General features: G+C 39.8%; 2 protein-coding genes across 6 annotated transcripts in view; one reads left to right on the top strand and one right to left on the bottom strand.

Moving 5' to 3' along the window:
- Positions 1-20775, bottom strand: part of runx2a (RUNX family transcription factor 2a) — a 177446-nt gene that overhangs the window by 88650 nt on the left and 68021 nt on the right. For 3 of the 4 annotated variants that reach the window (XM_067984477.1, XM_067984480.1, XM_067984478.1), the window contains one exon: positions 8067-8153. The exons of the other annotated variant lie outside the window; for it this stretch is intronic. In XM_067984477.1, the coding sequence (XP_067840578.1) occupies positions 8067-8153 (87 nt within the window). The remainder of the gene's footprint in view (positions 1-8066; positions 8154-20775) is intronic. 4 annotated transcript variants of the gene reach the window in all.
- The window catches only part of supt3h (SPT3 homolog, SAGA and STAGA complex component), a 424528-nt gene continuing 405525 nt past the window's right edge, over positions 1773-20775 (top strand). For both annotated transcript variants that reach the window (XM_067984482.1, XM_067984481.1), the window contains exon 1: positions 1773-1916. The gene's annotated coding sequence lies outside the window, so the exon portion shown is untranslated. The remainder of the gene's footprint in view (positions 1917-20775) is intronic.

Genomic DNA, 20775 nt, shown 5'->3' with positions numbered 1-20775 from the left:
GGTTGGGATTATAAAGCAAGTTTGTGGTCATGAAAAAAGTGAGCGATGATGAGACATCAAAGAGCACGTGGTGGCTGTAGGAGTCATCAACCACTTTAAAATACACTGTATTCCCTTGTAAGACGAGAAGTCGAGACGATCACGTTGGTATTTTTCCAACTCCGATTCTTGCCCCAAATATATACATGAATGTATATTTTGCTCCTCGCTGATGGGGGCAAAAAGTTTTCAGGGAGCGGCTGTAGATTGCACACTAAAACATTTCCGTGAATGAATGAAAGTTATAAAGCGTCCCCCAGAGTAAGGCTTTGCTAAAAAAAAAGCTCTATTAAAATCATTTACATATCCAATCGTAAAAAGTGCAAACGCCTACTTGTTATGATCTGAGCCTATCAAAGCCCTCTGATGCTTTCTTCACAGCTTATTTCCTCAAAAAGTGTTAGGAGGCAGACGACTTCCAGTTTCTGTTGTGGTTTTACTTAAAGAAGAAAATACAGCTGTCTTGCCACTGAGTTCACATCGATGATATGCGTTAAAATGTTTACAAAAACTGTAAATCACTTCTAAATGCGAGACACTGCCTGAATGTAAACGTGCGCAACAGAGCTACTGTAGGTTGATTTGATTAAAATTATTTACAGAAAATGAATGGGTGGCTATGAGCGCGCTGAGTTTGGAACAAAACGAATCGAGTCCCAGACTGTTAACTGATTGCTGTAAATTAGTGGTAAACCTAACGATAACTTTCAAATGTACAAAAGCTACTTGAATTAGAGTGAGGAAGCAATTATTTAGCCAGTCAGTAATCTGGCACAGGCATCGCTCTTGTTAAACCAACTTCAAACGACGTGCTTTTTCAGAAGTATTCATCAAAGGGACATGATATATGGCATATAACGTAATGGCAAAACTTGATATTAGATATTTATTTAACTTAAATTGACTAATAATAGGGTATTACGCTTTTTTCAGCTAACTATACGTTCAATAACGTTTACCCCAGTTTGGCTAGACCGAAGAGGGCATATGTAAGATATCTTGCAGGTTCTTTACACAATAACGAGCACCATAACTGACGCGACTCCCAGTACTGATAAATCGTCCTGGTTACTGGAAATTGAATCGTAACTGATGACCTTAATAAAACTGATATTAGAAATCTTTCAATTGCTAACTTTTGTTAATGTTGTAGACACGGAAGCTAGAGTCTTTCCTAAACTTTTTTTTTTAAAAAAGGAGCCTTGTTAAGATACGACTGCAGTTTGTTTAAATATGGAAAGTGACAATATCCATTAATTTTATTTGGAGCAGTCTCAGGTGCGGGGGCATCCGGATCTAAAGTCGCTGTAAAACGATGACTGCGATAGGAAGGTTATCAAGTCAGTTTAATAAAATGCACCAGTTCGAGCATCCTGAGCCCTCCCTCGCAAAACCTGCTGCAACACCAGCGAGCTTCGATTTGTATTGGAGTTCCGCGCATGCGTCCTGAAGATCGCAATACACGTTTTGACTGACGGCGCAATCATCCATTGACCAGTGAAGTCGCTCTTGGCAACCGTTCTAAATAAGAGTTGGATGAACCAATCAGCGTTGGTGGTGGGCGGGCAGCGACCGCGCTGATTTTCCAGTGCGAGCGGGGTGTGGGAGACGATTGATTGCCCGCGTCACGGCTCAGCATTGTGGGGATTGTAGTTCGCGCCGCTCGGTATTTCGCGCCGCGCGAACTACAATTCCCGGCATGCGCTGCGAATCGCGACTGCGTAGATGTGGCCGGAAATGCTTGGTTGTGTACGCGTGAGGAGCTGTCAAACCCGAAGGAGAGAAACAAAATAAAACACACGCACATACAATACAATTGCAACCCTGCCGTACCGGATAGTGAATATTTAAACGGGGCTATCCTCATTAAAACAAAAGTGAGTAAAACATTCATCATTCCATGGAAGTTTTGTGCCCCTCTGGCCTGAATTCTGAATTGTTATATTTTAGCACGGTCCTGGTTCCCTTAACACAGTTTTTGCTATTTTTTTTGTAACAGGCTTGCGTGAAATGTGAGCGGGACGAGCTGCTCGCTGCGCAGCGGGTTTTCACCGTTTAAACCCCGCACGTGCACAGAACCCCGCCCCCCCCCAACATTCCCGCACGTGCAGAGAACGCCCGGCATTACAGTGCGGCCAGTGTTCCCGCACGTGCACAGAACACCCGCATTACAGTGCGGCCAGTGTTCCCGCACGCGCACAGAACACCCGCATTACAGTGCGGCCAGTGTTCCCGCACGCGCACAGAACACCCGCATTACAGTGCGGCCAGTGTTCCTGCATGGAGAACGCCCCGCATTACAGTGCGGCCAGTGTTCCCGCACGCGCAGAGAACGCCCGGCATTACAGTGCAGCTAGTGTTCCCGCACGTGCACAGAACGCCCCGCATTACAGTGCGGCCAGTGTTCCCGCACGTGCACAGAACGCCCCGCATTACAGTGCGGCCAGTGTTCCCGCACGTGCACAGAACACCCGCATTACAGTGCGGCCAGTGTTCCCGCACGTGCACAGAACACCCGCATTACAGTGCGGCCAGTGTTCCCGCACGTTCACAGAACACCCGCATTACAGTGCGGCCAGTGTTCCCGCACGCGCACAGAACACCCGCATTACAGTGCGGCCAGTGTTCCCGCACGCGCAGAGAACGCCCCGCATTACAGTGCGGCCAGTGTTCCCGCACGCGCAGAGAACGCCCGGCATTAATGTGCGGCCAGTGTTCCCGCACGCGCAGAGAACGCCCGGCATTACAGTGCGGCCAGTGTTCCCGCACGCGCAGAGAACGCCCGGCATTACAGTGCGGCCAGTGTTCCCGCACGCGCAGAGAACGCCCGGCATTACAGTGCGGCCAGTGTTCCCGCACGCGCAGAGAACGCCCGGCATTACAGTGCGGCCAGTGTTCCCGCACGCGCAGAGAACGCCCGGCATTACAGTGCGGCCAGTGTTCCCGCACGCGCAGAGAACGCCCGGCATTACAGTGCGGCCAGTGTTCCCGCACGCGCAGAGAACGCCCGGCATTACAGTGCGGCCAGTGTTCCCGCACGCGCAGAGAACGCCCGGCATTACAGTGCGGCCAGTGTTCCCGCACGCGCAGAGAACGCCCGGCATTACAGTGCGGCCAGTGTTCCCGCACGCGCAGAGAACGCCCGGCATTACAGTGCGGCCAGTGTTCCCGCACGCGCACAGAACACCCCGCATTACAGTGCGGCCAAGTAGTAATTACCCCGCACTTTAAAGGTGTTTACATATGATGGAAAAGGTACCCTCTTCCCCATTTTAATTATTTTTTCCTCTGCTTTAGGCCTGTCTTATTCCTTACACTTCTGTGATGCTGCCTTTAATCAGCCTCTTAACAGTCGTTCGTTGCAGCTGCACAGCTTCTCTAATTTGCTAGTCTGTTTCAAATCAATAAGGTTCCATGTGGGGGAATCATGAAACCTAAGTCCCTACGTCGCAGCGCTGATCTGCCGCTGTTTTCATCCTGTGGTATTCTTAAGTAGTTTTAATTTTTTTCTTTGAAGGCAGCTTCTTGTATCCATAGTGCTATTTGTTACAGGGGGGTAGACCATCTAGTCTACAGACGTATTCATGAATATTGTCACTAGCGCTTTTTCCCTAACCTTCCTGAAGGTGTATTTGAGTGGGTTTTGTTTTTGTTTTTGCTTTTCCACCGATGCTACAACTGATATGTAGGAGAAGCCTAAATGTGAATGCTAATTGAAACTGGTATAACTCTAGGTTCCTACTTGAGGAACCAGCACACTAAACATGAATTTAGAAGAGGAAGATCATGTCTGACCAATCTTCACAACTTTGAGGAAGTAATATTTCAGGTGGACTGTGAAAACCCCTGTGACATAGTGTAGCTAGATTTCCAAAAGGCATTGGAGAAAGTCCCTTATAAAAGGCTATTATTCAAACTGGTTGAAGGGTAGAAAGCAGTGAGTGCTAGTTACAGCAGCTAGGTTGTGGGGGGTACTACTGAGTGGGGTGCCCCAGGGCTCAGCCTTGGGACCACTATTGTTTGCTATTTACATAAATAACCCCAATTTATAAACTCAATGAAAAGAGGTCATATTTTCTGATACTATATTAGGAAGGGCAGTGGAATTGGAGGAAGCATCTCAAAAAAATAGTGAGTTGAGCAAAATAAACATGTAGGCAGATGAAATTTAATGCAGATAAGAGCATAGTATTGTATATAATATGGAAAAATAACCAACACGTGTCCTCCATGAATGCTGGAGGCAGTGAGAAGAACCAGGAGGCTGATGGTCCCCTAATGTTAGGGGTTTGAGATAAGAGCAAAGACTAGAGGGACTTGGGCTTTTCATCTTGTAGAGGTATATAATGTTTTAAATAATATGGAAAAGTAGATGTCTGGAATATTACTTTAGGTTAAATTGTGGCAGTAGGACAAGGGGTCAAATTAATAAAAAGTAACTTTAGGACTCCTATCAGGAAGAAGGTCTTCATGCAGGGAGTGATACATACTTGGAATGGACATCCAGATATAGTGGTTGATGGCAGTGACAATCCTGGATACATTTAAGAAACAATTAGGTACTGCAGTGGGAGGACTGTAGGTGCTTCTGGATGATGTCGAATGTCTTCCTCATCCATAATTATCTTGCGATTGTGTCTTATAAATAATAAAAGTTAGGAATGCTAAGAAGGAGTGTGAAAGAAGACTTGCAAAGGGAAATAAGGATTAAATGGATAGTCAACAAAGGATGGGACTACTTAGGGATGAATGGGATGATCTTGTACTTGAGAGTGAGGGAGTGACAGAGATGGTTAATCAGTATTTTGTCTCAGTTTTTATAAAGGAAGCTGAACATAGGACTGTAGGAATACCTGAGGAGGATGTGGAAGAGCCACAACAAGATAAATATTAAAAAGAAAACTTTATTAACAAAGTTAAAGGGACTAAAAGTAGAAGATGGTGTATCCCAGAATATTGAAAAGAGTAGCACTCCCTCTACACTGTCCCCTCATCCAATCCAGGTCAGGTACAACACTGCTTGATACAAAGTATAGCTTCCACTATTCAGTCTCACCAATACATCCTAATCCCAACCTCCCACTGCACCACTAAGATTTCCATTATTTGCAGAATCCAACCTGAGCAGAAAAAGAATATTAAAAAAATAAGAGGAAAGTGCAGGGAAATGGGGTTAGAGTGATCGTTGTAGTTAAAGAGCTTGCAATGGACTGAAATGCCATTTTCTGTGCTGAAATGTCTATAAGCTACCTGACTGCATTATCAGCTGCTTTTAATCAAAATCCCCTGTGGTCTATTCATCTGTATAATTTTATTGCCCTTGCAGTAAGCCAAACTGCCTATAGTTGACAGGCCATTCAACTACTTCCAGGCTTCAGTTGGCTGCCCTAAGGTCCATAATAGCAGTCTCACTATTATTTTCTCTTGTATCTATTCCACCAGTCTGAGTAGATGTGTGGAATCCCCTGAGCGCCTCCCTACAAGGGTGTGACTGATAACAGGAATTAAGTGGGGAGAATTGAACCTGCAATCCTCCATTATATAACCCTGCCTTAATAGTTTTTTTTCAATAGCTTGTATTTGCATATCTCAAAAAAAAGATTAATGAAGACAAATGTAGGTCCCTTATAGTCAGAAACGGGAGAATTTATAATGGGGAACAAGGAAATGGCAGAGCAATTAAACAAATACTTTGGTTCTATCTTCATGGAAGAGGACACAAATAACTTTCCAGAAATGCTAGGGAACCAAGGGAGTAGTGAGAAGGAGGAATTAAAGGAAATTAGTATTAGTAAAAAAATAGTGCTGGAGAAATTAATGCGACTGAAAGCCAATAAATCCCCAGGGCCTGATAATCTGCATCCCAGAGTACTAAAAGAGGTAGCCATGGAAATAGTGGATGCATTATTTGTCATCTTCCAAAATTCTATAGATTATGGAACAGTTCCTGCTGATTTGGAGGGTGGCAAATGTAACCCCACTATTTAAAAAAGGAGGGAGAGAAAACAGGAAACTACAGACCGGTTAGCCTAACATCAGTAGTAGGGAAAATGCTAGAGTCTATTATAAAGGATGTGATAACAGGACACTTAGAAAATATCAACGGGATAAGACAAAGTCAACATGGATTTATGAAAGGGAAATCATGTTTGACAAACTTACTAGAGTTTTTTGAGGATGTAACTGGTAGAATAGATAAGGGAGATCCAGTGGATGTGGTTTATTTGGAATTTCAGAAGGCCTTTGATAAAGTCCCACATAAGAGGTTAGTGTGCAAAATTAAAGCACATGGAATTGGGGTAATATATTGGCATGGATTGAAAATTGGTTAACAGACAGGAAATAGAGAGTAGGAATAAATGGGTCTTTTTCGAGGTGGCAGGCAGTGACTAGTGGGGTACCGCAGGGATCAGTGCTTGGGCCCCAGCTATTCACAATATACATCAATGATTTGGTTGAGGGAACCAAATGTAATATTTCCAAGTTTGCTGATGACACAAAACTAGGTGAGATTGTGAGTTGTGAGGAGGATGCAAAGAGGCTTCAGGGCGATTTAGACAAGTTGAGTGAGTGGGCAAATACATGACTGATGCAGTATAATGTGGATAAATGTGAAGTTATCCACTTCGGAAGGAAAAACAGAGTATTATTTAAATGGTGATAGATTGGGAAATGTTGATGTATAAAGGGACCTGGGTGTCCTTGTACACCAGTCACTGAAAGCAAACATGCAGGTGCAGCAAGCAGTTAGGAAGGCAAATAGTATGTTGGCCTTCATTGCAAGAGGATTTGAGTACAGGAGCAAGGATGTCTTACTGCAGTTATACGGGGCCTTGGTGAGACCACACCTGGAGTATTGTGTGCAGTTTTGGTCTCCTTACCTAAGAAAGGATATACTTGCTATAGAGGGAGTGCAGCGAAGGTTCACCAGACTGATTCCTGGGATGATAGGACTGTCGTATGAGGAGAGATTGGGTCGACTTGGCCTGTATTCACTCGAGTTTAGAAGAATGAGAGGGGAGCTCATTGAAACATATAAAATTCTGACAGGGCTAGACAGACTGAATGCAGGGAGGATGTTTCCCCTGGCTGGGGGGTCCAGAACGAGGGGTCACAGTCTCAGGAAACGGGGTAGGACATTTAGGACTGAGATGAGGAGAAATTTCTTCACTCAGATGGTGGTGAACTTGTGGAATTCTCTACCACAGAAGGCTGTGGAGGCCAAGTCACTGAATATATTTAAGGAGGAGCTGGATTGATTTCTAGACACAAAAGGCATCAAGGGGCATGGGGAGAGAGCGGGAATATGGTATTGAGATAGAGGATCAGCCATGATCATATTGAATGGCGGAGCAGGCTCGAAGGGCTGAATGGCCTACTCCTGCTCCTATTTTCTATGTTTCTATGTTTCATGATCACTATTAATATTGTGATTCTGCCAGCAATGATCAGTAAATCAAAAAAGCATAATTAAAGATTCACAGTTTTTTTTATTTCAAGCAGAATTTCGCTCAAGCTACTGTGCTTTGACCACCATTTAAAATTTAGGTAGGCTGAATAAACTGTAGCTCATGTGCTTTGTCTGCCTGCAGTCTCTCCCTTGAATGTTTTTTCACTTTTATGTTGTTTGTTCTCTGTTATTCATTCTTTTAGAAACTGTTGTGGTAATTTTGCTTTAATTGTAGTTTTATATTCTCCCTATTGTAAGAACATCTGATAATTACATGTGTACCTGCTAGGAGCTAACCAAGGTAAATGTCATATCTTAAGGCCATTATCAGAATTGTATAGAAACCATTTTCCAGTTGTTGCAGACCAATACAGTATGTGCAATTTTTAAATTGTTCATTGCTTGCATTTCACAGGGCCTCAAAATTGACAAGACGTCGTATCTCATATAACTGCCTTGATTAAAAATGTTCAAAATAACAGATAAATGCTGCATCCCAATCAATTATTGAGATTAATATTAGTCTGTCAGAGACAAGCACATTTTGCAGTGAACTAATGTTAGGAATAAAACTGACCTGATGGATCAGTGAGCACCTTCCAGTTAAACATGCAGGAAGCTTTTTGTGTCGACTTTTTTGAGAAGAGACTCTGGACGTTTGTGTCTGAAAGGGGTGAAAATTACATTAAAAAGTGATTTTGAAAGTCTGCTTTACTGTTTTAAAAGTATATTGCAGTTACATAAGTTTTGTGTAGTGTAGCAGTTTGACACACCCATGATATGGTTCTTAAATCAAGTTCTTTGTTTTGGAGGTTTCAGATTGTTTTGCAGTACATTGATATTTATGTTGCATTTTCAGTCTCCAAACTTTAGTTGACATACTGGCAATTTTTATTAACGTGATTCCGTTGTCTAACATAGAAACATGGAAAATAGGAGCAAGAGTAGGCCCTTTGGGCCTGCTCCACCATTCAAAATGATCATGGCTGATTGTCCAACTCAGTACCCTGTTCCTGCTTTTTTCCCCATATCTCTTGATCCCTTTAGCATTAAGAAATATATCTATCTCCTTCTTGAATACATCTAATGACTTGGCCTCCACTGCCTTCTGTGGTAGAGAATTCCACAGGTTCACCACCTTCTGAGTGAAGAAATTTCTCCTCATCTGGGTTCTAAATGGCATACCCCGTATCCTGAGACTGTGACCCCTGGTTCTGGACTCTCCAGTCATCGGGAACGTCCTCCCTGCATCTAGTCTGTCTAGTCCTGTTAGAATTTTATATGTTTCGATGAGATCACCTCTCATTCTTCTAAACTCTAGTGAATATAGGCCTAGATGACCCAATCTCTGCCTGCAGCATTAATATCCAACCCTGCCAAACAGTTATGAGCAATGAAATTCCCTGTTTCTTCAAAGCTTATGAACTTGTTTTTCATCACTTAAAATCTTGAGGTAGTAGATCAAACCATAATAAATATTCTAAAGGAGAATACAAATAAAGGTTACATTTTTTCTTTATTTTAATTAGCATGCTTTGAACTGCATTTTTCAGAAACTGTCATCTGTAGCTTGAAAAAGTTTAACATTTTATTATGATATACTGCAGCATTTTGTATTTTCTAACCTTTTAAAACCTATTTTCTTATAATTATCACCTGATCATTCTCCTTCCTGGTCTGTTGCAACTCCCTTTCAATCCAATTATTTTGTTAATCTTTATTGTCAAATCTAAAGTATAATATTCAGAAAAAGGTTTTTAATTTTATCTAAGAAAGTGATAGTGCGCAGCAAAATTCCATTTTTGTTTTTAGATTGCAGTGGATTAAAGCTTTCAAATGGCATACAGACTGCTGTAGCTATGTATACTGCATTGGCCTTATACTTAACATTTTTAGGAAAATGGCTCATATCACCTGTGGATACTTAATCTATCAGATGGATGGCTTGTAGGTAGGATTTATTATATTTGTAAATATTATAACGCCCAAATTATGAAAGATTGCTGCTTTTAATTGGAGCTTGCATTATTTACAGGGTCAGAACTTGAAAAGTAGTGGAGCATTTTAACCATTTGAGGACTGGTAACATCTGGGGCAAATTTTATCAAATGTGCTGTTTGCTGATTTAATGAATACAGATTTAACAGATTCATTGATTTAATGGGTAATGGATGGAAGTGGAAAATCAGGATCAGATATTGGAGAATGTGTTTGCATCTGACTTCCGTGCAAAATGCCGTAACTCGTTGGAAGAGAATTAGAAGCATGGCTAGCGCTTTATTGTTGAAGCTAAAGGATCTTTGTGTGACTGTATGGGCTCTGAACCTGAATAAATGAATGCAGATCTATCTGAGTTCCATTGCACAGAATGTGTTAATAAGAGATTGATGGTCTGAGAGTTGTAGCTGATATGTAATAAACTTAAGTGTAGCTTTGAGAAAGTTACTGTGCTCTTAGTTCTCCCTAATAATGTGGGTTAGAAGTATATATCAATTCTGGGATTAGTTGGGAACATTAGGAGTGTGAATTCATGATGAGCAGTTCTTGACATAAGCAACGTGTTGAAAAACTGAACTTTTTCTTAATCATAATCTGCTGTATATGTACCATTTGCTGTAACTGCAGACATATTCTTTAGTAGCATCAGAAATGTAAGTAATGTTATTTTCACATATAATACATGTCAAACTTTTGAAAGCTATAGGCGAAGTTGAGTGCCCTAGGTATGCTGTACAGGTTTGATTTGGGGACAGTTCTGACTCTTGCTTGAGAAGCTAAAGGAGGAGAGGCGTTTTCTGCTTGATATAATTCCATTAACAGAAAAATGTGGTAAACAATCAATAATTGTTAAGTAATTGTAATTAGCTTTGGATTAATGAATGAAAGCTTTGGGTGGTCCACCTCCCAATTTTTGGTGTTTCTATCCTTTGCAGTTATTGTTATTGCTTATAGGTTCTGTAGCTTTGGCTCAGTGCTTTCAGTGCCCATTATTCAGATCTCCCCTTTTAAGGGAAGTTTGTCGTTCCATGGAAAACATTTTCTTTGCATGGATTCCGTGTGTTTGCAAAAGTTGGGAATGAAGAATACATCATAGAGTCTGAGAGTTAGGATGTGGGTTTAAAGAGCGCCTTCAGTGATTTGTGTTTGGTGTCTCCTGGGATTATGTAATGGCATGAAAAAATATACTTCCAGAAATTATTTCGAAAATAATACAAACAATTTTTTATTTTAATAAAGGAGGAACATAATTTTTTAAAAGAAAGTGTACATTTTGTTCTCAAAGTCATTTATTTTCTCTCTGCAGCTTTATGCTCTCCTCTCCTGGAAGCATCAATTCTGTTCCATTATTGTTGACTCTCACCTTGTCCTAACCCAGTTTCCACTCACATACTCTTCCAATAATTGTTGATAGATTTTTTTCCCCCCTTTCTTAAAGAAAGAACTTGATATTGAGGTCAGTTTCAACACTTTTATTGCCTTTCCAGCTGAGATTAGCAAACTGAGACTGTCCTTATCTGTATGGATCATATACTGGCTGGGCTAAACTCTTCTGCTACCCTCTCAGTGATATAATCTTCAGACACAAGGTCAGCTTCCTTATGTATGCTGATGACACCCACAACTCCACAAACCACCTCTGTGCTGTCATACTGCCTGTCTGACATTAAGTCGTGCATGAGTCAAAAGTTTGAATGTTGTAGGTAGATGTGACCAGCAATTCTGATTGTCATTCTATAATGTGACAAGGGAGAGGAAGATCCATGAACATATTAAAAAGGGCATTTTGGTGGATTTTATTATGAAATAATATTGGCCCGGAATTTCCTAGACATTTTCGGCATAATTATGGTGTAAGAGCAGAGTTGTGCTGTTTTTTTCCCCCCCAAGGAAACTCGTGCATAACTGATTTGTGCTGGTGTTACACAGAAACATTGCAGTGCGTGCATTTCCTTGCTCCTGAATTATAATAGCTGAAGCCCCATTTAGCTCATTAACGCAGCTCAGCCCCTATGCAAAAGCCCAGAGAATACAAATTTCCTGCATTTACAACAGCTCTGAAGGGGTGTAAATTTACGGCCAAAATTTTAAGCACCACAGGACCCGAAGTTACTATTTCTGGTACTTCATAGCATTTTTAAAAATTTCTCCTGACTGATAGCTGCACTATGTTTTCCAAATCTTTGGTCGTTTTTTTTTAATGGTCTCAGAATCTGTTAAATTAAAAATAGAAAAGCTTCATGATTGCATTTTTGTAAATATGTTGTGCTTAATGTGCATAAATGATGGCTTCAAATTTTAAATTTCATAACAGCACATCCTAAGAGCAATAAGATAAGGAGGGACTTAAAGAAGATAGATGGTGTATGTTCCGTGCTTTCCTGGGCCCCGATTGTTTCTGCTTGTTTCACACCAGTTTTTACGTTTGAGATTCTCAGGCAATGTCAGTGTAAATTGCTGTTAACAAGATTGGCGTAAATTCCAGTGTAAGATGGATCAAGAGAATTCCAGCCCAATGTTTTTAAACAACCAAAAAAACCCACAAAATAGTTAATATATCTTTGAAAAATGTTTTCCATAATTTTTTGGAGTGTGAAATTAGGGCAGATTGGGGGTGAAAGAATTGTGTCCAGTCATTTGGGTCTGGAAGGGAAGTTGTATTTTCAGTAAGTGTTAATGTTTACTAAAATTATTGCATGTTTTGTAAACCTTGTAATGACTTTTGGCACCAGGATATAACAATTTGAAATTATTCCTGATTTATTAAGAAAATATGGATAAATATATTTTCAAATTCTGCTTTAGATACCTTATTTAAAATAAATATTTGTTTGCCAGATTTATATTACATAAACAATAGAATATATTTGTGTGTTAAAATCTGGGAATGTGGGAGGAGACTTGGAAATGGTAACCCGAGAGGTCAAGTGCCATGTACCTGAAACCCGGCTTAGACTGTAATTTTGCCAACATTAATTGAAGAGTTGCTTCTAATTGTGTAGGAGCAGACAGTGATATCCCCATAATGTCTGTAATTTCAACTATTTAAAAAGTAGAAAAAATAGTATAGATTGACAGCAGTTCTTCAGTACAATACTTTCTGATTAAACCAAACAATTGAGACCTTTTTTGTTTCTTTGTAACTTTTGTGCAGCTCACCACAGTTTGCAATGCTATTTTGCTTATTTCCCTGACCACCCACTAGAGAAAAGAAATCATAAAGATGAAAACATTTATTCAGAATGACTGTGTTCAAGTAAGGGTGCTGAAGGTTAGTCTGTGATACTTTGTGCAATTTCTTGGGGCAAGAAAGTAGCCATATCCACTTGTAAAATTTGTGATGAGGTTTTTTTCTTCAATAAAATTCATTACATTAAGTACATGTTATGGAATAGATTTTGAAACATAGCGAGGTACAGCATTTTTTTCTGTAAACTGTATTCCTTTTCTGCTATACATTAAACGTCTTGAGATTTTGAAGAATTTTTAAAGCTTTTTAAAAAGTTATGGTTTAGAATTTTTTAGTTTTTTCAAATGCTTGAGTTACTTTTGTATTAATTCTGTTTATTTCGGTGATTGTGAAATAAGGGTTAGTTGCTATAATACCGATTTTTCTTTTGTCACTTTCAGTTTTACAGTTGCCATTATTTTGTTATTGAAAATTGTGTCATGCAGCATCATTGGACTTAGCAGAAATAATTTCTATTTTATTCTCAATGACTCATTTACGTCATAAAATGTTTATCTATTTAGAGCTGTAGCTATAATTTAATTTAAAAAAAACTTATAAAAGTTATATACTTTTTTTAAAGACCTTTTTAGAAGTGGATAAGACATTTAACACGAGAGAAAGTGTGCCAGTCTGCTTGCTATACTACTTCAGTCTGCCACCAGACTACAGGCTATATAAATAAACTAGCAACCTCTAATGTTAGAAATTGTAGTACATATTTCCACTAGCCCATCAGCTTTTTGATTAAAGGCCCCAAACATTAAATCAGTGGAATTTTCATTTACTTTAATCTGTTTGTAGCGTTAAGTGTAATTTATAAATTGAAAGACAGTATTAAGAAGCATTTGCGATCACAGTAAGGATTTTAACTCATTGAAATTTTGTAGTGCACCTCAGAGGTTTAAGGATCAGTGTCGCCTAACAATTCTGATGTTGTAAGTCAGGCTTCTCCATCCTACTTCCCCACAGTCCTTATCTGTTTGTGTGTTCAACTATAATCAGTATCTTTTTATCAGCAGGTGATGTACATATGGACACACACAGCTTGAGACAACAGATTCTGGTCTTTCCAAACTCCATTACATTAATAAGCAGCACAGTTTAGTTCTATCATAAATAAATAATGTTGTATTATTTCATTACAAATTTAAGTGATATTATGAGTAAAATAAAATGGTTGTAATAGAGATCTGGCAGACTGATTGGACAATACTGCCGCTTGAGTCCCTCAATTATAACCTAGTGTATAACTGCAAGCTTTCCTATTGCAACTTAACTTTAAAATTGTAGCACATTGTTTTGAGCCCTCTTGTTTTTTTTCCCTATTTCCTTCCCTGTTGCTGTCTCACTGGGCACAGACCTCTTGCGGCTGACCTGCTTCTGAGTTTGCCAGTGCTGCTGTTTAGACAGCTTCTGGGAGGTACAGGACAGTCTTTGGCAATTCCTTTTTTTCTAATTTTTTTTGTTTGGAGAGGCAGCTTTTGATTAACTCCTGCCCATAGCCATGAAGCTGAGATGGACATCAGTGGACTGATGGATGGAATCTCTACCCTCATGCTGCCATAACACAACTTGAAGATGAAATACTGGGGAAAATATACAAAAACATGTAAATAAATTACAGTATAATTGTGATTAATTTTAGGTACCACATGGTATGTAGGCTGTACATGTCTCTTAGTGCAGTCTTACAATCATGGATTATTTTCTTAATGTATGGCAGAAATGTCACTATAGTTCTCAAAGGGTTAAATATTTTTAAGCAACGTCTTCAACGTCTGTTGAAAAGCTTTGCAAATTTATAGAGACGGAGACAACTTCTAAGGCCTGATCAATTTTATTTTACTCAGAAGCTTTAGAACTGGTGATTTGTCTGTGGTATTGTTGATATAGTTAGTTGTAGTGCAGAGTTACTTGTTAAAATGGTCTTCACAGACTTTATACATCTGAATTCATTTTACTTGGTATGGCAAACAGCTGTATTTCACTTCAGAGCAACTGATACATTACCATATGGGTAAAGATTACAGTATGATTTCAATTTCATGTTCAGTTTATTGCTTAGAGTAAGTTGTCTAATGTGTTTCTGCTTTTAGGTTATATTTTAATGTCCGGAAGAAAGGAAATCAGGCAATTTCACATGGCAAGACTTTGATGTGTAAAGAAGTCAATTATCTAACTGCCAAATATATTGTGGGATGGGGAAGTAATTTATTAAGAGTAATTTGCTGAAGCCAAAAGATACACCTGCATCAGTTAAAGAAAAAGTGCAACTTTCTAAATAGAAAAAGGGTGGTTTAAAATTGTTGAGACTAATAACTTCTTACTGCACAATGCTCATTATATTGTCATTATTATTGGTTTAAGGGGTTTCTATTCAGTCCCCTAGAGCTCATAGTGATTCAAATCAGATTTTGATGCCAATATATTACTTGTGTTCTGCATGTTAAAGCCCTTTTTAGCAAGAATCCAACAAGTACTGTTATAGATAAATTGAGTTACTGTTTTGAACAATCCAAAACTAGAGGCCATAAGTATAAGATAGTCAATAAGGAATTCAGGAGAAACCTCTTTACCCAAAAATTGGTAAGAATGTGGAATGTGCTACCACAAGGAGGATTTGAGGCAAATGGCATAGATGCATTTAAAGGGAACATAAGAACATAAGAAAGAGGGGCAGGAGTAGGCCATATGGCCCCTCAAGCCTACTCCGCCATTCAATAAGATCATGGCTGATCTTCTACCTAAACTCCACTTTCCCGTCCTATCCCCATATCCCTTGATTCCCTTAGTGTCCATATATCCATAGATCTCAGTCTTGTGTTGAGATGAGAACATGGAATTCACTACCGCATGGAGTGGTTGAGGCGATGAGCATAGATGCATTTAAGTGGAAGCTAGCTATGTACATGAGAAAGGAATAGATAGATATGTTGATAGGGTGAGATAAAGTAAGGTGGGAGAAGGCTCACGTGGTGCATAAGCATCGGCATAGACCTGTTGCGCCGAATGGCCTGTTTCTATGCTGGAAAATTCTATGTCATTGGATTTTCTATCGCACAAAAATCCCCATAAATGGTATTCTTTATTTTTAACAATGAAAAGTAGACTGTGCAAATGAAAAAAATGAGGCCTTACGGAACGGAACTTGTTTTCATTGTCAAAAAGAAGATTGAAAAGGGACTAATCCAGATAAAATGTTAAAAGGCATAAGTAATGTAGATATAAGCAAACTATTTGACTTGGATCGTGAACACTCAACTAGGAGACATGGATTTACAGGTAATGAGCCTCAACCAGGACTAGAGATCTGGAAAAATTACTCCCTTTCCCCCACTGCACTGAGTAAAGGATATTTGGATTGGGCTCGCAGCACAAGTTACTAAAGTTGTGATGATTAACCATTTTTAAAAATGGGATTAATGTTTATTTAAGAATGGAATTGAACATTACAAGGATAATCATAGATAGAGATGGCTGTATCATCTATGGAATTAAGCTAATCACAATTGAGTAGTGCAGGTTGTAAGATTTGATTGATTGGAACATAGAAACAGGAGTAGGCCATTTAGCCCCTCAAGCCTGTTCCGCCATTCACTGAGGTCATGGCTGATCTGTGACCTAACTCCATATACCCGACTTAGCCCCATATCTCTTAATACCTTTGGTTAACAATAATCTATCGATTTCAGATTTAAAATTAACAATTGAGTTAGCATCAACTGCCGTTTGTGGGAGTTCCAAGCTTCTATCACCTTTTGCGTGTAGAAGTGTTTCCTAACTTAATTCCTGAAAGTCCTGGCTCTAATTTTTCGGCTATGTCCCTTAGTCCCAGACTCCCCAACCATCGGAAATAGTTTCTCTCTACCTACCCTATCAGTTCCCCTTAATATCTTATAAACTTCGATCAAGTCACCTCTTAATCTTCTAAATTCCAGGGAATACAAACCTAGTTTGTGTAATCTCTCCTCGTAATTTAACCCTTGGAGTCCAGGTATCATTCTAGTAATTTTACGCTGCACACCCTCCAAGGCCATTATACCCTTCCTAAGGTGCGGTGTGCAGAACTGAACACAGTACTCCAGGTATGGTCTAACCAGGGCTTTGTATAGCTGGAGCATAATAACATAAGAAATAGGAGCAGGAGTAGGCCACACAGCCACTCGAGCCTGCTCCGCCATTCAATAAAGTCATGGCTGATCTTATACCTCAACTCCACTTTCCCGCCCTATCCCCATGTCCCTTGATTCCCTTAGTGTCCATATATCCATTGATCTTGGTCTTGAATATACTCAACGACTGAGCATCCACAGCCCTCTGGGGTAGAGAATTCCAAAGATTCACAACCCTCTGAGTAAAGAAATTTTTCCCCATCGCACAAAAATCCCCATAAATGGTATTCTTTGTTTTTAACAATGAAAAGTAGACTGTGCAAATTTTTAAAAAATGAGTCGTAAATGACCCCTTATTTTGAGACTATGCCCCCTAGTTCTGGACTCTCCAGCCAGGGGAAACAGCCTCTCAGCATCTACCCTGTTAAGCCCTCTATGAGTTTTATATGTTTCAATGAGATCACCTCTCATTCTTCTAAACTCCAGAGAACATAAGCCCATTCTAATTGATCTCTCCTCATAAGACAACCCTCTCATAGAATCATCCCAGGAATCAATCTAGTGAACTATTGCTGCACCCCCTCTAAGGCATGTATATCCTTCATTAGGTAAGGAGACCAAAACTGTACACAATACTCCAGTTGTGATCTCACCAGAGCCCTATATAATTGCAGCAAGACCTCCTTACTCTTATACTCCAACCCTTTTGCATTAAAGACTAACATACCATTTGCCTTCCTAATTGCTTGCTGTACCTGCATGTTAACGTTCTGTGATACATGTACAAGGACATCCAAATCCCTCTGAATACCAACATTTCTTCGTCTCTCACCTTTTAAAAAATATTCTGCTTTTCTATTCTTCCTACCAAAGTGGATAATTTCACATTTCCCTATGTTGTACTCCATCTGCCACCTTCTCGCCCATTCACTAAACCTGACTAAATCACTTTGCAGCCTCTTTGCATCTTCCTCACAGTTTACTTTGCCATTTAGCTTTGTATCGTTAGCAAACTTGGATGCATTCCACTCGGTCCCCTCATCTAAGTCATTGATATAGATTGTGAACAGCTACCCCCATGTACTCTAGTCCTCTAGATATAAAGGCCAGCATTCCATTCCATTAGCCTTTTTGATTATTTTTTGTACCTGTCCATGACATTTTAATCTATGTACGTGGAGCCCTAAGTCTCTTTGGACCTCCACTGTTTCGAGCTTTTAATCATTTAGAAAGCACTCTGATCTGTCCTTTTTAGGTCCAAAGTGGATGACCTCACATTTGCCTATATTGAAATCCATTTGCCACAGTTTTGCCCATTCACTTAATTTGTTAATATCTCTCTGTAATGTTATGCTTCCATCTACACTGATAACCTGGAGTTTTGCCCTGTTAAGGAATCACAGAAAAATCAGAGCTTTAACCCGTCGTACATTTATCTGCGGTTGGTTGTCTCTTTCATGAATGGAAAAATGACATGGTTTGTAGAAGAAACAGGCTTGATGGGACAGATATGCTTTATTCATTCCATATTACAAACTAGTAACTTTAAGTGGCAAACTCCTAATAAGAGGCCACAAGTCTCAGTGCTGCCAGCCTGTACCTTCAATTAGAATCATAGAATGATACAGTACAGAAGGAGGTCATTCGGCCCATTGTGCCCATCTTTGGAAGAGCAATCCAATTAGTCCCACACGTCTGCTCTTTCCCCATAGCTCTGCAAATTTTTCCCTTCAAGTATTTATCCAATTCCCTTTTAAACTTGCTATTGAATTTGCTTCCACCACCCTTTCAAGATGGTGGAAGAAAACAGTTTCTCCTTATTTACTCTATTAAAACCCTTCATGATTTTGAACACCACTATCAAATTGCCTCTTAACCTTCTCTGTTCTAAGGGAAACAGCCCCAGCTTCTCCAGTTAACTGAAGTCCCTCATCCCTGGTACTAATTCTAGTAAATCTCTTCTGCACCCTCTCTAACACCTTGACATCTTTCCGAAAGTGTGGTGCCCAGAATTGGACACAATACTCCAGCTGGGGCCTAACCAGTGTTTTATAAAGGTTTAGCATAACTTCCTTGCTTTTGTACTCTATCTCTATTTATAAAGCCATGATGTGGAGATGCCAGTGATGGACTGGGGTGGACAAATGTAAGGAATCTTACAACACCAGGTTATAGTCCAACAATTTTATTTTAAAATCACAAGCTTTCGGAGATTATCTCCTTCGTCAGGTGAGTAGTGAGTAGATTCACTACTCACCTGACGAAGGAGATAATCTCCGAAAGCTTGTGATTTTAAAATAAAATTGTTGGACTATAACCTGGTGTTGTAAGATTCCTTACATCTATTTATAAACCCAGGGATCCTGTGTTTTGTCCTGCCACCTTCAAAGATTTGTGTACATACACCCGCAGGTCCCTCTGTTCCTGCACCCCCTTTAAAATTGTACCATTTAGCTTATTGCCTCTCCTAATTCTGCCTACCAAAATGCATCACTTCACACTTCTCTGCATTAAATTTCATCTGCCATGTGTGTGCCCATTTCACCAATCTGTCTATGTCCTCCTGAATTCTATTACTATCCTCCTCATTATTTACTACATTTCCGAGTTTTGTGTCATCTGCAAACTTTGAAATTATGCCTGGTATACCCAAGACCAGGTCATTAATATATATCAAAAAGAGCAGTGGTCCTAATACCGACCCTTGGGGGACACCACTGAATATGTCCCTCCAATCTGAAAAACAACCGTTCAGCACTACTCTCTGCCTTCTGTCCCTTAGCCAATTTTGTATCCATGCTGCCACTATCCCTTTAATCCCATGGGCTTCAATTTTGCTAACAAGTCTATTATGTGGTACTTTATCATACACCTTTTGAAAGTCCATATATACACATCAACTGCACAACCCTCATCAACCCTCTTTGTTACTTCATCAAAGAACTCAATCAAGTTAGTCAACCACGATTTGACTTTAATAAATCCATACTGGCTTTCATTTATTAGTCCATACTTTTCCAAGTGCCAGTTAATTTTGTCATGGATTATTGTCTCTAAAAGTTTCCCCACCATCAACTGGCCTGTAGTTGCTGGGTTTATCCCTCCCCTCTTTTTTTGAACAAGGGTGTAACATTTGCAATCCTCCAGTCCTCTGGCACCACTCCCATATCTAGTGAGGATTGGAAGATTGTGGCCAGACCCTCTGCAATTTCCGCCCTTACTTCACTCAGCAACCTAGGATGCATCCCATCTGGACCGGGTGACTTTTCTACTTTGAGTCCTGCCAACCTTTTATGTACCTCTTTATCTAAGTTTATCTTACCCAATAACTGTACTACCTCCTTTATTGTGACATTAGCAGCATCCTCTTCTTTCGTGAAGACAGATGCAAAGTACTCATTTAGTACTTCAGCCATGCCCTATGCCTTCACAAGAAGATCTCCTTTTTGGTCCCTAATTGGCCCCACTCTTCCTCTGATTACCCTTTAACTAGGTTGGATGATTTAGTGAATTTTTCACTGGGTAGTTAGATGGCTGCTCATGTGATAAGGAAGAGTTATGCTCAAGGTAGGGAATAAGGGGAAAAACTAGTATTGTCTGGCTCACCCAACTTTAAACCACAGTGAAGCCCTTTCCACTTTGCTTTCATAAAGAGGATGTTTGTTGACTAATGAAGGGAGATAAATTAAAATAAATCTTCAGTATATTATTAAATAAACTGGAAAGTTGTAAACCCGTATCGCACTTTTGCATTGTGTTCTCAGAAGAATTGATAGGTCTCTGTCAATTTGGGGGATTTTGTTCCAAAAACATCAGGAAGTGGGAACAGCATTTTAAACTGAATGGGGAGAATTAATGCCAAATGTAGGTGTTCTCTGGGGCAATGTTTACAGCATATCAACAAGTAAACATTTGTTTAAATTGTTGTGATGATTTTAATGGAA

Source organism: Heptranchias perlo, chromosome 5 (genome assembly GCF_035084215.1).
Source record: "Heptranchias perlo isolate sHepPer1 chromosome 5, sHepPer1.hap1, whole genome shotgun sequence".
NCBI classification, from domain to species: Eukaryota; Metazoa; Chordata; class Chondrichthyes; order Hexanchiformes; family Hexanchidae; genus Heptranchias; species Heptranchias perlo.
Note: the sequence above shows the minus strand (reverse complement) of the source record. Positions and strands in the feature narration are given on the sequence as shown.